This window comes from Merops nubicus, unplaced genomic scaffold (assembly GCF_000691845.1).
Source record: "Merops nubicus isolate BGI_N331 unplaced genomic scaffold, ASM69184v1 scaffold23971, whole genome shotgun sequence".
In the NCBI taxonomy this organism is placed as follows: Eukaryota; Metazoa; Chordata; class Aves; order Coraciiformes; family Meropidae; genus Merops; species Merops nubicus.
This window is the reverse complement of record NW_008590583.1, coordinates 1-16084: the sequence shown is the minus strand read 5'-3', so window position 1 is coordinate 16084 and position 16084 is coordinate 1. Positions and strand designations below refer to the sequence as shown.

Here is a 16084-nt window from a genome sequence, read left to right as displayed (position 1 = left end):
TTTTATTTTTTTAATTAGGGAAATATTTTTATTATTCTTTTTCTCCCGGTTGAGGAGGAGCCGGGATCTGTCAGCAAATAAAATCGACACTCCTCAGGCATCAGAAGTTGTGTAAACCCTCAGCAATAGATGCACATGCCCGAGGACGTTTGTATGGGCTCTGCGCTACGCCCTCCTAGGAAACTCATTAAAATAAACTCTAAAAACCCTGGGAAATGGTCATTTAAAGCCAAAAGCCTTTAGCTGTCCCTCCTGTATCGGAGCCATCCTGTTATCCCGGGATCTTTGCCTTAAAAACACGCAGATGCTGCTCACCAGGGAAAAGTTTGGTTCCCATCCTTCCAGCTGCAGGACTTGGCTCTCCTGGAAGCACCAAACGGACTCGGGCTGAGGAGTCTCCGCGGGAGCGCTGCTGCCTCCCCGGGCGGCTTTCGGAGGGTTCCGGGGTCTCATCCGAGCTCCAAATTTACAGGTGAAAACAAACAAACAAACAAAAAGAGGCGTGAGATTCGGAAATAAATTTCCTGCAGCTCCACAAAAAGTGTTTCCAAGGCTTCCCAGGCTGCAAACTTCAGCGTGCACCTTCCTCCACTGCTACGTGTGTCCCCCTCACCCCCCCAAAAAAACCAGACAGCTCAACTAAATGATCCCCTCTTTGCTGCGGATCTATTTCTAATCTTGACCCGAATGCTTTTGTTGGTGGTTTTATTGGTTTACCCAGCGCCTTCCCCGTGTAACATAACCCTGGGCAATAATGCAATGAAGGAAACCAAGCTAAAAAAAATAAAAAAGGGGGAAAAAAAAAAGGAAAAAAAAATGCAAACAAAGAGGGAAGTCTTCAATTTAGATCTGAAAAAAAAAAAGAAAGGCTATCAGTCAACCTCCTTCCTCTTGCTGGAGCATTCCAGATACAAGGTATTTGGAGAATGCAAACAGCAGAGACTCAATCATTGATCTGCTGGGGGGTGAGAGAGCTGGGGGGTAAGAGAGGGCTGCCCCCCAAACCCCCCAGGGCAAAACCAGCTTTGCAAAACTCCCCCCCCTCAAAAAAAAAAAGGGAAACTGTTCTCCCCTCGCTGATTTAAATGTTACCAGCAAGAAATCCAGTGGGATTCCTGGAGCCAGGGAAGGGCTGAGCAACAGTTTGTACCCAGGCAGTGTCACTTGGAAAAGCTTCTCTGGCCTTTTGTCCTCCCCCAGGATTGTCCTCACGTGGGTTGTAGTTTTACAAACCCCTCCGAGGAGGTGTTGGGGTTTTTTTATATGAATTTACAAAGATTTCCAAATTTTACTGCCCCACACTCCCACCAATGTAAAGCTGCTTCTGATTTAATCCATAAAATCTGATTGGGGCAAAAGTTGGCTTTTTAAAAAGATTTCAATCTTTGAATCAGGCAGAAATAGTCTCAATGAGTTTTTACAATTTATCTAGGAGTTCAGGTGATGACTGGTGTCACTTAGGAAATTTAGGGAAATTTCTTAAGGGAGAAGGTTGAAGCTGGGTGGTAAATAATGCAGCTGAGGTTTCACTGCAGAGGGGGTTTGCTACAAAAGGGTGTAAAGACTGGAATGTGCTGAATGTTGCTCTGAGGCAGAAAATATCTAAATTAGAAATAATTTAATATTTTTTTTTTAATGGCAGATAATCAGTAAACAAAATCAGATTAAATTCTGTTATTTTTCTATCTGTTATCATTTGAATCTTTCTTAAATTTAGTTTAGTTTTTTGTGTGTGTGTTTTTTTTTTTAAATCTCTGGTGATATCACTAATATTTAATTTGGACAATTTTAAGGATACCTTGAGAAACCCCAGAAACTTTGGGGAAAAAAAAAAAATCTTCATTTTTCAAGTTTGAAAATACTTATTTAAAGCAATAATACTTATTTAAAGCAATAATACTTATTCAAAGCAATAATACTTATTTAAAAGTATTAATCCCTTTCTAACAAATGTGGGCTGAAAGTTTTCAGTGAAACCCACAGGTCATAAAAGGGGAAAAAAAAATTGTTTCAAAGAATCTGTTTCAATCAAATCTCAACTAGAAGAAATAATCTGAATATGGGGCAAGCCTGTCCTTAAAACATAGGTGAGAATCCAACAGAATAAGAAGAGTGAGGGTTCCAGTTGGGAAATATTTCCTTTTACTTAAGTGGAATCCCAGTTTAAACCACCTTTTGTTCAGTTTTTATTATGTGGAAAATATTCATGACTGGAAAAAGCAGCTCCTATCTAAGAAGATCCAGTTGATTAAAGCTGGTGTTGATCCATTTGTTAAGCAGCAAACTTGCTGTGAAATTAAAAAAGTTTCCTTTAAAACCAAATTAAGGTTTGAAGTAGATTATTAGCAATCCCCTGGTCCTCTGTGGATTGGAAACAGCATCTGGGTGTTTAAAGGCTGGTTTGCTGGAGCTCAGGAGCATCCCCAGCACCAAGGAAGGGCTGAGCAGTGGCAAATGCCCCTCTGCTCCTTCAGGGGGGGAGGTTCAGAAGCAGCTAAAGATGGAAATGGTTAAACCTGCAACTTGCTCAAAGATCTGCCTGTTCCCTAAACATTTCAGTGCTTCAGTTCAAAACAAAGCAAATACTGCCATAAACTCTGGCTTCAAAATCAACTCCCATCCTGAAAAATCTTTTAGTTCTGGTACTAAAAAGCTGGAGTCTCTTTAAAAAAAACAACACCACCACCACCACCACAACAGAAAACCACAACCAAACAACTATTTGCTTCTCCTCTCCATCTGCTGCTTTGCAGTTTCTGGGCTCCCACCAGGACCTGGTGCTCAGCCCCACTCAGGACTGAGGCTGGTTGAGCTTTCCAGGTCTCCTGGAGCAACAACCTGAATTCTCCATTGGGGTTTGGAAACCCACAGAGAAATGTTAAAGATTCCCCCAACCAAAGCTGCTTTGGACAGATTTATTCCTTTCCCCCACGATGGGAATGGTTCAGTTTGGGTTATTTCTGTCCTTTGGGTAAGTGGGAAACTCAAACTGGGAGGGAAGGAAAAAGCTGCTCAGAATGAGTCCCGAAATGTTGTTTGTTCAGAGAGTCCCTTTCATTTTCAACTCTCCCCCAAATGAATACACCACTGCAGACCTTTCAAACCTGTCGATTTAGGCTTTTCTTCCCCCAAAATCCCCATGAGCAGCCGGACAGAGAGGGGGAGCTGCCATTTCCCCTACGGATGGTTGGAGCAGTGGGGGAAAGTTTTGGTCTTGGTACAAGGATAAACTAAACTAACACAGTTGAGAAAGCGTCGTGGGGGATGAATCCTGCCGTTGCTGAACTCCCCCTGACCTTATTTCGAGTAGGAGCTGCTCTTTTGAACCCCCCTCCAAACATTTGCAGCCCTTATAAAGCGCAGATTAAGTGTTTTCCTTCCAGTAACTGCAGGTATTTGTATCAAATTTCCTCCAGCCTGAAATAAATGCATTTATACCAGATTTATGCTCCACGAGGACAAATTTGGGGGCCCTATAATTTCAAGTCACCATTTAAATCCCCCAAAGAACAGCGGGTTCTCCAGCACTCCCTGCTTATTATCCCTCAAACTTTTCAAACTCCCTTGTAGCGGGAGGCAACGAAAGGCACAGCCACTAATACCATCCCATTTTTGCCTAATTCTCTAGACCCAAAACAAGGGTATCCCGGGAGGTGGGAAGCTGCCCAGCAACACTTTCTGTTGTGGGTCACTTTAAAAAAATATAGGTCATTTCACAATCCAAACCTTGACCCAAACCCCACCGCTGGGCTGCTGGCAAGGTGATGTTAGGAGAGCAGCAAGGGCACGAGGTAGAAATAATCCCACGTTACTGAACCAGCCACTTGGGCAGGCTCCTTGCCGTGGACAGGGCTGTGTAGTTTCTCGTCCTGCTGGTACATACATGGGATTTAGCAGGACTGATTATTTCCTCTCCTTTCCTGCAGCTCCACCGTTCTCAGCTCCCCAGCTGGTTAGTTCTGGCTCTATCTTTGCTCGAAGGGGGAATAAAGGATGGTTTTCACATTAAGATGTGTGCTCACAGGGTCAAGCACAGGTAGTTGTAATGCCACGGTGAGTCTGGATCATCTCTGCAGCCTCTGGAGCAGCGACAGCGCTCACTCCACACAGGAGAAAGTGCCAGTTGTTAGATTTCTATATGCAGCTCAGTGGTCCAAATAAATCTCCCCCACACAGACGTTACAGGTGCTGTCGTGGGCTTTTTATTCCACCGGTTATTATCCTGGAGATCCTTTTTCCTGGGGGGTACAACAAGGATTTAAGGAAGAAGCAACAAGCAGAGCATGCAGCAAGGAGGAGTCTCCACGTTTTGTGGTTCCCACTTCTACTCATGGGGGTTTTTTTCCCCCCCTGAAGAACTGGCAATCAGAAGGGCTCTGAGACAGCCACCCCCCATGAGCTGAGTTCATCAAGAACAACCACTGGAGCTGCAAAAGGCCCTGGGGTTTGTTTGCAGTTACAAGGGAGTATTGGCATTTAAAACCCATATCTGGTATTTTGCCATTGTGAAAAAACCTGTTCCGTTCCCGCGGGCGCTGGGAGGCAGGTCTGAACCCAGGAGAGAGAGTGAAGTGATGCTCACCACTCCAAAAAGTGCCCTATAAATCCACCCAGCCTGTCCCTGGTGTCCCCAGCAGGAGCTCTGGGCAGGGCTCAGCACGAGGGGCTGTGGGATGAGGAGCCAGGCAAACGCTCGCTGCCTTCAGCTGGAGCCAAAGCTGCTTTCAGCACATTTTGGGGAAAACTTCTCACAATTTTTGGTGCTGGAGATGCAGAAGGTGTTGCACGGCAGCCGAGGCTGGGAGAGGGCAGGAGAATCCCACACAGCCCTGGGATGGGAAGAGGAAAACGGGCCACAGGCTGTGGGGTCAGCATTTGGGGGAAAGCTGCTCATATTTAGTACCTGTGCTCTGCAAAACTGCCACAGGAGGAGTGAGGGTAAAGCATGTAAGGGTCCCCTCCTCTGCAAGATGCTGCTGATAATTTAGGGAGAGAAATGAGCTGCCAAGCAAAGCTTTGAGCCTCTGCACCTACGATAGCAGCAAAGCTGAGCTCAGAACAGAATTGGTCCTGAATCAGGACTGGAATGTGAGTGATACTCCAATGCCTGTGATTTCAGAGAGAGGATGGGAGTGAAACAAAAGAAAAAGCCCCTCTTGCCTGGGATTTGAAGAACAGGACAAATTCTAACAGTGATTGATCATAGCCAGATACAATGAGGAGTCCTGGATCAGCCGAACGCTTGCACACAAACTGGAGCAGTGTTATCTTCACCTGGGACATGCAACACCCAAAACCCTTCCCTGGCAGAGCAAAGGTGCCCCGAGCACAAAACAGCAACCCAAGAGCACTGCTCCAGAGGGAAAGGGGAAAAATCTCCTTCAGTGCAGCCACGGGGAACAGGAGAGGGGTGTAAACTGTGCCGTTGGAGGCGAGACGTCGGAGCTAAGCACTCAGAAATTTCTTGGGAAGTTTGCAGCTTTTCCATTCCTGAAAAACTTTTGGGAACAGATCAGACTCATCCTTGCAGAGTGATGTAAGCGGCGCTGAGGCTGCCTGGGAGCAGGGCAGGGAACAGATGACCTCTTAAGGTCACTTCAAGCCCTATTTTCCATGATTCCAGGGATACCTAATACTCAAAATGCTTTGTAATCAAAGTTGCCCTTGAGATGTTTCGGAGTCCCAAAGCAGAGCAGAAGGACCGTTTCAGGAACGCAGCTGTGATCTTCCCAAGGCATTCCCAAATTCCTGAAACACCAACTCCTCCAGTCAGGTCTGCTGCAGAGAAGAGAAGAGCAGAGCTTGCTCGCTAAGCACTGCCTGGATGAAGCAGGGCAGCCCCAGCTCTCCTGTTTAATTTGGAGATTTTAAGATTCCCCTCATACCCTGGAAAAAGCAGATGTGGGCACATGGCCCTTCCCTAGGTCAGCACTCCATCCCTCACCTCTGAGCTTCCCAGATCTGGACCCTGAGGTTCATTTTAAGCATCAATCAGTGGATATCACCCAGACTAAATGAAACTCCAGCAGCGCCCACTAATCTTTGGAAAGAATTTTTAAGTATTATTTGGGGAGCTTGGTTCAAAAGATTGTGAGAAACTTCAGAGTGATGCTGCTGCCCAAACTCCACCACGAGCAGGTGCCCTGAAATAACCATCACTGCGAACCCAGGGTCAACATTTAACGTTGCTGGATATTTATTTCACTCTATTAACTTTATATCCTATAGAGGCACTTAATGAGAGGCAAACAAATAGGTTGCACTTTGGAGAAACAAGATATCCGAGTTGGCTGGGAGCAAAGTACCCAGAATACATATCATAAAGGCATCAGGATAAACGATTCCATTTTATTGATTAGCAACTGTGCTAGGAGTGCAAATTGGTTACTTGTAACTATTACAGTGCATCATTTATTACAGCAGGCACCAGGCTCCTGCACGGGTGAAAAGCTTTTGGAGGTCCCGGCGTGCTCCTGTGCTGCTAGCAAAAGGACTGAGCCACGTGCTGAGTAGTTCCTGGGAAAGTAGTAATTGCTCCCTAATAGCACTGAACTCTTAATCTACACTAATAACGTCCTTCCGAGGCTTTAATGCAATAGAGATGTGACACTTTTTGCCCCAGAGTTGTAGAACTGCCCGAGCTCAGCTCTGCCAGCGCCAGGGTGGGCTGGATGAGGTTCAGCCTGGTGCAGGAACACAGGTAGCTGTTGGAAGCAGCCTCTGCCACTGTCTCCCAGCAGCACTTCTGAGAAAAGTAGAAAAAAAACTCACTTTTTTTCAAAGGAAGTGCCAAGTGGATCACTTTTCTGTGGAGACATGCACCTCCCCACGCTGCCTTGCTGGGACAAGAAGCACCAAGGGCACTGTGCCAGCAGAGCGAAACCCTCTCCCCCACCGAAACCACCGACACTTCAGTTTTGCCCTTCTTACTGCAATTCCATTCAGGGCTGCTCCTTGCTCAGCCCTGTCAACCAGAAATCCTACTTCTTTCCCACACAAATCCCCCACGTAGCTGAGCCAGCACAAAGCTGGGAGGATCCGCACAGGCAGACACATCCCTCCTGCCTCCAGGTATGTGGGGTTGCAGCTCTGCTCAGCTCCACGGAAGAACAAGGAGGCTGGCAGACCTGAGGGGAAGGCTGTAACTTGGATAACCTCCTGCAAAAGTTCAGGGGGAGCTGAGCTGGGGACAGGACCGTGCTCTGCCAGCCAGCACGGTCAGCCCCGGGCGCTGCTCTGCTGGGGGAACGACCAGAGCAAAGCTCAGCTCAGGGGTTAGGCTGGCACAAACCTCATCCTGCTCTGCTCCTTCCCCAGAGCGGAGCTGGGCATGACAGGGATCCTAGAGCAGCAGCTACACACCCTCCAGCAGCCCCTGAGTGGGATTTACATGCCCAAATGTACCTGGTCCAGTTCTCTGAGAGAGAGCCAGGAGGAGCAGAGCAGGTCAGACACCCCAGAGAACATCTCAGCAGGCACAGAGTCACCCCAGAGCCCACGGGGAGCGGATTTACCCCTTGCACGCCGGTGGCACGAGTAACATCTGCAGAACATCTGCTCTCCTGGATCCAACTGTGCGAGGGCAGCGTGAGGCTGTGGCCTTGCTGACCCATGTCCCCAGCAGCTGCAGAGCCACAGGGAAACACTCCATCACTCAGGACAGGGAAAAAACCCAACTGGGTGCTCAGGTCCAGCTGCTCCCCCTCACCCTAGATAGGCAGCTGCTGTGCCACCACCCTCCACCTCCTTATCCAACGCTGCCTCGCTGTTTCCTAATCATTTCCCCTCTGCCACACTCCATCCCAAGTTTTCACCTCTTCAAGTGCACATTTAGGGGGACAGATGCTATTTTCAGTGTTTGGGGTTTGCAGGAGGGCTTGCAAATCACAGCTGGGAGGTCCAGAGTTGAGAGTGACAAAAATAACAACGATGGGAGCTGCTGATTTTAGCAAAGTTGCTCCTCTTGTAAGAAAGAGAAGGGACAGCTTGGATCCCTCTGAGATACTTACACTTAGCAAAAGAAAAGGTGGAAATTAAGGAAGTTTTCACCATGGAAGCAGGTGCCACCTGGAATGAAGGTTTAGACCACTGCCATATGTATTATGCCCACAATCCAGGTCCATTCTTGATTTTGTGATACAGTCGTGTTTAATTGCCATTAATGTAAACATATTTGAAAAGGTTATTTTCCTGCTCTGCAGGTCAATGGATCTAATGAAGCAGCTCTAAGTGGGTTTGAATTGCTTTGATTAGGTGCTTGATTTCCTGTTTACCTCCTGGAAGTGGGTTTGTCCCACACAGCTAATGTATATAAAAGCCCTGAAGGGTCTGTGAAGCACCAGAATGAGCTGAAACCCTCTGGGCAGCTGCAGAGAAGGAGAAAGGTAAGAAGCTCTACATCAGTCTTTTTATTTAATTTATTTTACTCCTTTTTTCCCCCCCCCTAAGAAATATAACAGTGGGAGCAAACAGTGTTTGTGAGTGTCAGGTAGGAGCCAGAGCAGGAACAGCCCAAACCTTTGGCTGGGTTTTTTTTTTTCTAGTGGTACAAAACTGGCTGTTTTTTTGGTAGTTTTAGTAGAAAAGACCTGCAGCACTGTGTGTGCTGGGTTGTTTCACAGGAGGGTTTGGTGTATGGCAAATACCAGCTTGGGTTCTGCACCTACACAGGGAAATGAGGAGAAATTGGTTCTCTGCTGCTTTTTGGGACCTCCCAGCTATGGCTAAAACAAGGAAAATGCTTTTTCTAAAGCTGATAGTGTTGCCCAGGGGACTGGAACACTGGAAACCTTCATGTTGCAAAGATCCCAGCAGCTGCCTCTCAGTTTGTGAAGAAGTTAAACTGTAGGATCAAAACAGGGCAGGTATCTCAGCAAACTGAGCCAGGCAGAGCTTGACTGCCCCAGTTCAGTGCCACCCAGGCAAAGAGCTCTGGTGTTAATTCAGAAATGGTTTTCCACCAATCTCTGAAGCTGTGGACTGCTTTTCTTCCCTGGTTGGGTATGTTCTGCAGAGGAGCACTCACTGCCACTTCTTAAAATTAAGTCTACAACACATTTCCTCTCCCAGCATCCCAAATAATTACCCTAAGCAGAACAATATTCTTGCACAATTTAGCTGTTTTCAGATCCATCATCATACCCATGGTTCTATCACTAATATATGAAACGAAAAGCAAACAAGGAGGAAAACCTCAGTTATTTAATCATGATTTTTCCCCCCCCACACACTGTTCTCATTTAAAATACTCCTCAGCTTTGGGTATAATGGAATTTACTTCTGCTGTTAACACACTCTGTGACTATTTGTTGTCTATTGCTTTAGCTCGGAGTATTTCAGGGATTTTGCAGCATTCAGAATATTACACTTTTGCTTTTAAGAGTATTCCTCAGAAGTTGATGTATCTGAGATAACACATCTAGAATTTTTCTCAATAGGAAGGGCTGAAAATATTTGTAAAAGACATCACGATTTTCCAGGATAATATAAATAAAAATTCTCACAATTATGAGCAGCAGCCAAAGTGGCAAATTCTCACTCTCTGACTACAGCCCAATTTTGCAGAGTATAAATAACTACTTAGAGGAGTAAAGTTGTATCAGGGTATGAATAAATCTTTGACAGAGGGATACCCCAGTCCTGCTCTAGAGTTTTTCTTGTTACTGTATTATTCCTGTTAACAGCAGCTCTCCCTTGCAAAGCTGTTTCCAGAAATAGCTGTAACAAAGGGTGAGGTGAGGGACAACAAAATGTATCTGTGAGCCACGATCAAAACCAAATTTGTAGGGAGTTTGCAGAGCTGGAATAGTAATTAAAAGAGCTCAAATGTCCGAGGGGTATTGAGCCCAACTGTGGACGTGAGGACTAGGAACAGCTTGAAACTAATAAATCTTGGAATCTGATCCTGTCACCCTCCATGGGATATTTTTCATAACTGATACTCACCGACTGTGGCTCCAGTCCCTCCATCAGGCACTATCCATCCCAACAGACAATCTCCCAGGAATTAGATCAGGCTCCTAAATCCCACAGAAGCGTGGGGTGGGATGAGTGGGATGCCACTGGGGCTGAATTCCCTGACCCACTGTACCCTTCCCCTTCGCATGCTCCGGATTGAATCGACCCTCAAAGCACAATGAGGTACCCACAGGGTCAGCTTGTAAACACGGAGGAAGACAAAGCCCTTGCCTCCAGGAATGCACAACCCACCATGAATTTGATGGCCACAATAAAAGTCTCAGGCATTAAAAGACACCACGGTGGGAAAGAGGGTTGGCATTGAAAAAGTCGTTTAACGGGGAGAGGCAGAAGAGGGTGTTGGAGGATGGAGAAGGCTGCTCGAAGCACAGGGGCTGAAGAAACACATTTACAAGCTCAGGCACGTGCCCAACCACTGCACATCCCTCTGGGTTCACTGTCCTGTCACTCGTGTGTTGTAGGGGCTGGACGTCTGGATCTCCTTCTGGTTTTGAACAGAGAAACCAGCCAAGAAAATGATGTCTTTCAAAGTCCTCTCCCTGCTCCTCGCCTCTCTAGGCTTTGTTCTGATGGAAGAAAACATCCCAAGGTAAGTGTTTTGGAAAGCTCACCGTGTATTTTGAGCCTTTTCCAGCTCCCCACTGGAGGCAAATGGGTTCTTTACACTGGCACCTTGGTACGTGGGTGAGAACGTGAGTCCTGAGGTAGATCTTGGATAACAGGCAGCCGAGTGTACAGAGATGAGCAAACGATAAGGGAGAGATCAAACTAAAGCCCTGAGCCTTTGAGCCAGAGCCAGGAACTCCCAAAGTTTCCTTACAAATTTCATGGTGCTGGGTTAGGAGGAACAAGCTGGAAGTCAACCAGAAGATGGGGTGGTTGGCTGGGAACTAGAAACGAGATGTAATCACCTCACACACACGAGGCTGGAGGCACCCAGTGTTCAGATGCTACTGAAAATATGGCCAGTTGCATAAAGCAGGTATATAATAAAGAATCTTCCTCTTTCTCCTCAACTCTTGCTACAAAACTTCCAGCTACCACCCGAGAAGATCCAAAAAAATCCTTATTGGAGCAGCAGGAGCTGCTGCAAACCCAGATAGTAGTAATAAAACAAGGATCTGCCTTGAGATCCTTTGCTAATTTAGATAGCCACCAACTATGTCCACACTGTGAGACCAGCCCTTGTCTCCTCCATCCAGCCCTGAGCCTCTCAAGGATGCAGGAAAAGGTTTCCTTGGCCATAGGTGTGCAGCTCCCTGGAGGAGGGAGCCTGAGCATGCTTGGAATCAGAATCAGAGAATATTATAGAATCCCAGGCTACAAAACCCACCCTGACTCCAGCCTGCCAGCCAGCACCCCGAGCTCATCTCCTGAGCTGCAGTGGCACTAGCAGCCAGCAGAATGACTACTAGCTCCTCCTCAGTGCAGAAAGGGTCCCTTGGACCACGAGGAATTAAAAGGGACCCCCAAATCTTGCTGGCTGGAGGGTGCAAGCCGAGCGGAGCTGTGCAGCCTGTGCCCCGGCTCCCTGCGGGACTCGCTGTCTCTGCTCTCCCCCCAGCCTAAGGGCTCCCAGTGGCAAACCAGTGCAAAGACGCTACTCGGAGGCCACCCTGGCGAGCGATTACAGCCGCACGATGGACAACATGCTGAAGAAGAACTTCGTGGAATGGTTGCTGGCCAGGCGGGAGAAGAAGAGCGAGTAAGTGCGGAGACTCCTCGGTGTCCCTCCCATCCCAGCTGGTGGCTACAGAAGGATGTAAAGCCTCGGGTATTTTTCTTGGCTCGCAGCAGTGATTCTCTAGGGAGTTGGTTTTTTCTTTTCTTTTATTTTTCCAAGTCCTAGAGCTGTTTCTGGTCTGTCGGCACAGAGCACAACGCTGCAGCTCCCTGTCCAAGCCCGCTGCCTCCTCTGGCTGCTGGTGGATGGGGTGGGAGGGAGCTGGGCTGGGTGAAAAGCAGCATTTGGGCACCCTCTTGTGGCACCTCGGGCTGATATCCTCCCGCTTCGCCTTCCCAGCGTCATCGTCGAGCCAAACAAGAGGGAGGCTGAGCCTCGGGGAGCAGCTACGAGTGACCAGAAATTGGACCTGGGCACCCAGGAGGCCAAAGATTTCTTCACCTGGCTTCTGAAAGCCAAGAAAAACCAAAGGTGAGATGGGAGAAGAGAAAGTCCGCAGGGAGGGGATGAGGTCCCCAAGTGTTTCACTTCAAAAGGAATGTTTTTGGGGCAGGTATTGATGGTGTCCCAGCAGAAAACAAGGGGATTGTGATTTCAAAAGGAAACTCCACGTTTTTCAGCTCTGCCTCATGAGTGAGGGGGGAAAAAAAACAGAGGGAAAAAAAAAAGCCTCCCTAATTTTGAGATTTCTGCACAAAAATACATTTTTTTTTTTTTAAAAAAAAAGAAGAGATGATTGGGGTCTTTTCTTTTGTAAATGTCAGCACAGCCTCCTCCAAACCCACCACTTTGCTAAAGTCAAAGCAGAGACTTTTGACAGGGCTGAAGCTCATCTGGCTCCTTTGACATCCCAACATCCCCAGAATGGAGAAGTCAAACCCCAAGTGCTTTCACCTAATCAAAACAAAGCCCTGGCAGAAGAAAACTCCCCAGCAAAAATGAAACAGATCCATTTCAGCAAAACGTTTTGATTTGATCACATCAACCCACGCAGGGAAAAACAAAATCCCACTCGTTCACACTCTCAGCGTGTTGACCAGTTAATTTCTTTTTTTTTAAAAAAAGAAACACAACGGTTCTTTCCTTTTATCCCTTCTACAAGCCAGGAAAAGCCTCTTGTCTAAACATAAAGCCACGCAGGAGAGATTCTGCCTGATCCAGGAGGAATTTCCCAACCCGCCAAAGGGCACAGATTGATTTAATATTATTTTTTTTAAGCCCTAATCATCTTAAAATCATCATGATGATGGTGAAACGAGCTCGCTCGGTGCAGGTACCTCTGGGCAAGGTAACCAAGCCCATATGGAGTGCGTGGTTGCAGCAGCTCCTGCCTTCCTTTCCCAAACCATCTGGCCGGGAGCTCGCTGGTGGATCTGGGCTTTGTGCTGTGTCAGCACATCCACAGCCTGTCAATAGCCTGTTTCACCTCCCCCCAATCTTGGCTTATGTCACAAATGCTCAAAAAAAAAAAGCAAATTAGACACGAGTCCAAAGAGAAAAATCTGTTCTCAGGCACTTTCTGTGGTGGTTTTTTAAAAATCTAATGAATGAGGGATACATTTCCCTGCTTTGATGTGAAGGGGATTTTGTAAAACCTAACAGGTTGCTGCTGGTTAGTCCTAAAATGGTGGCATGAAGGGGAAAAAAAGCACTTACCACACATAGCTCCCATCTTTCAGGCACAATCCTGGTGTCTTCTAGGGAAAAAAAAAATGGGATTTCTAACTAGAGTCCTGGGACAGTCACCCAGAACAAGAATCTGGGGGCATTTGTTGTCTTTTATGAGGAAAGTGCTTTAGAAAGCAGGCTGGGGGAAATGAGCAGAGTTATGGTTCACAGAGGTGTCTCGGGGCAAGCGCTGAGGAAATCAGACACTGAGAATTGCTGGTCCTCCTGAAAATACAAAAATCAAAGAAACGAGGGCTTTGAGGGATCCCCAGGGGTCGTGGAGTCTGACCTCTGCTCCAAAGCAGGATCAACGTGCCCCAAACTGTTCCTGACAGATGTTTGTCTAACCTGTGCTGGGGGTGGGGGTGGCAGGGGGAGGGAAACCTTTGATGCTAGAGATGAATCAGCTCGATTAGCTTCATTCTTTTTTAAAAAGAAATTATTCTATTTTTTCCCCTTAATCTCCTTAATTGTAAATAAAAAGAAATGCGACTTGCAGGGGAAAGTCCTTCTCAGAAACAAAGACTTTCCTTTGTGAGTTTGGAGGGTAGATGCTGCTTCACCCACGCTCTGCCTTTGTTTTGATGCCTGCTGGGTCTCCGAGGAGGTGGGGGGGTCATTGGATTGTTCCTTCTCATCCCCCCGAGTCTGACAGACACATCCACTGCTGGGCAGCCCCTGTGGGCAAGCTCAAGGTGTGCCAGGAGTCAAAAAGGGGTTTGTGGATTTATGGGAGTCAAAGATATTAAAAGACAAGGAAAATAAACTGTCCCTGGGAGCTTTGGGGCATTGGGATACGGGGCTGTTCTATCCTGTCTCTCCTCTGTCTTTATGTCCTGACCCATTTCTTGCAGTTTTACTTCTCCAGAAGGTTTGAAGGATGTTTTGAACCAGGAGTTGCTGGCATGGCTGATGTCAACTGATCTCTGCAGACAACTGTGAGTGGCTGTTCTACCTCCTCCTGTTGTTACCAGCATCCCTACAGATCCTTTCCCAGCCCTTGTGCCCAGAGGGGGACTTGCTGCAGGGCTCAAGCCATGAATTTAGGATTTCTTTAGATAACATGGCACAGCTCGGCTGGAATTGACTGGAGAGTTCAGAGCTCTGGCCAGAGTTTGGTTCTGCAAATGCATCTTCAGCCTATTGATACAACAAAGATGGGGGAGACAAATTTCCAAAAATTACTGTCTAGAGAAGGGAGGTCAGTAAACCCTTTTCCACCTCTTTTTTTAATGAGAGAAAGGTGTTCAGCAGACCACTTAGATTTTTCTGTGCTGCTATGAAAGGCATCCAGAGAGAAGCACAAGAAGCTGGGATGCCAAAGGTACAGGGGAGAGCCCTGAGGAAGCTCAAGGGAACGTTGAGCCCATCCTACACTTAGCTGAGTAAAATGAAGGCTGAGAGAGAGACAAAATCACCATCTATAGAAAAAAAAACAGAGCAAGAAAAGAGCTGTTTATGCTAATGGCAAAAGTTGGCACAAGAACAAAAAGGGATGAACTGGCCATGAATAAATGTAGGTTGGAAATAAGAGGCAGCTCTGTGCTACAGACAATTCCCTGCAGCTTGGTCAGACAATGCGAGCCGAGTGGCCAGCCAGCAGGGAGAGAAAACAAACAACTGTTGAGCTCATTCCACAGCCTTTCCTGCCCCAAAAACACTCACTTGCATCTCTCAGCTCTAAGCAGCTGCTGATTTTTCTCAGAGCTTGTAGGTGCTCACTACTACCCGCTGAATTTGATACACCTCTTGCTATCAAAGTGGATTTTCAAGGTATGGGAGGGGCTGGAGGGTGAGGGGAGCGACTCGTGCCTCGTTTCCTTCAGGAACCAAATGAAAAGGGGTTAAGTGCAGGACCACAGGAATTTGGTTTTTCTCTCCCCACTCTGTTTTGTTAGAGCTGTGTAACTCCAGGACCTTCCCCAGGAGCTTCATCCTCTCAGGACATAAGAGAAGGCAGAAGAGATCTTCTATACCCCCTGTTCTCTGCAGATTGTTTTATTGATGTAAGCAATAAAGAGTTTCTTCGGAAGCTGAAATAAGATTCTAAGACTTAATTTGGGGAGGGGCTATGAAGCAGTAGTAAATTGTGACAAAAAGTGTCCTAAGCACAGCTCGTAAGGGTCCCTGTGTCAGTGACCTGCAGCAGAGGGAACTCTAACACGGGGACCCCCAAACTGCAGGATTTAGGGGGGTTTATGACCTACCCACTGGGTGAGGACTCAAAACCCTGGACCCACACCCAGGACCCTGCTGAGCCCCCCTGGGAGCAGCCAAAGGAGGCCTGAGCCCTCCTCCTTCCTCCTGAACCCCCAAACTGGGGCTCTCCTACATCCCGGGGGGATGATGCCCACCCACAGAGGGGGTGCAGCCCCACAACAGGGGTGGTCACCCCTACCCAAAACAGGCATCCCCCCACCTGAGGGAGACTGGGACCCCCTGCAGTGTGTGGGACCCCATCCTGGGGGCCACATACCCACCCACAGAGGGGTCACAGCCCCACAGAGAGGGACTTGCCTCCATCTGGGGGGGTCACCCCTACCCCAAACGGGGCCCTCCCCAGCCAGGGGAGGCCGAGACCCCCTGCAGTGAGGGCTCTCCCCCCAGCCCCACGGGGGGGACACCCACAGAGGGGACCCAGCCTCACAAACAGTCCCTCACCTCCATCTGGGGGCTCCCCCCACCCGCGGGAAAGGGGGGACCCCCTGCAGTGAGTGTCCCCCCTAAACCCTCCCCGCCCGAACAGGCTCCCCG

General features: G+C 47.8%; 1 protein-coding gene across 1 annotated transcript; it reads left to right on the top strand.

The window, feature by feature from the left end:
• Positions 1 to 10496: 10496 nt before the first annotated feature.
• GIP (gastric inhibitory polypeptide) lies at positions 10497 to 14268 on the top strand (the record flags this gene model as incomplete). The annotated part of the gene is given in 4 exon segments (XM_008950004.1): positions 10497 to 10573; positions 11543 to 11683; positions 12002 to 12133; positions 14185 to 14268. Coding segments are annotated over 4 exon segments (434 nt in total), but the record flags the coding sequence as incomplete, so codon positions are not given.
• Between the last annotated feature and the right edge of the window lie 1816 nt (positions 14269 to 16084).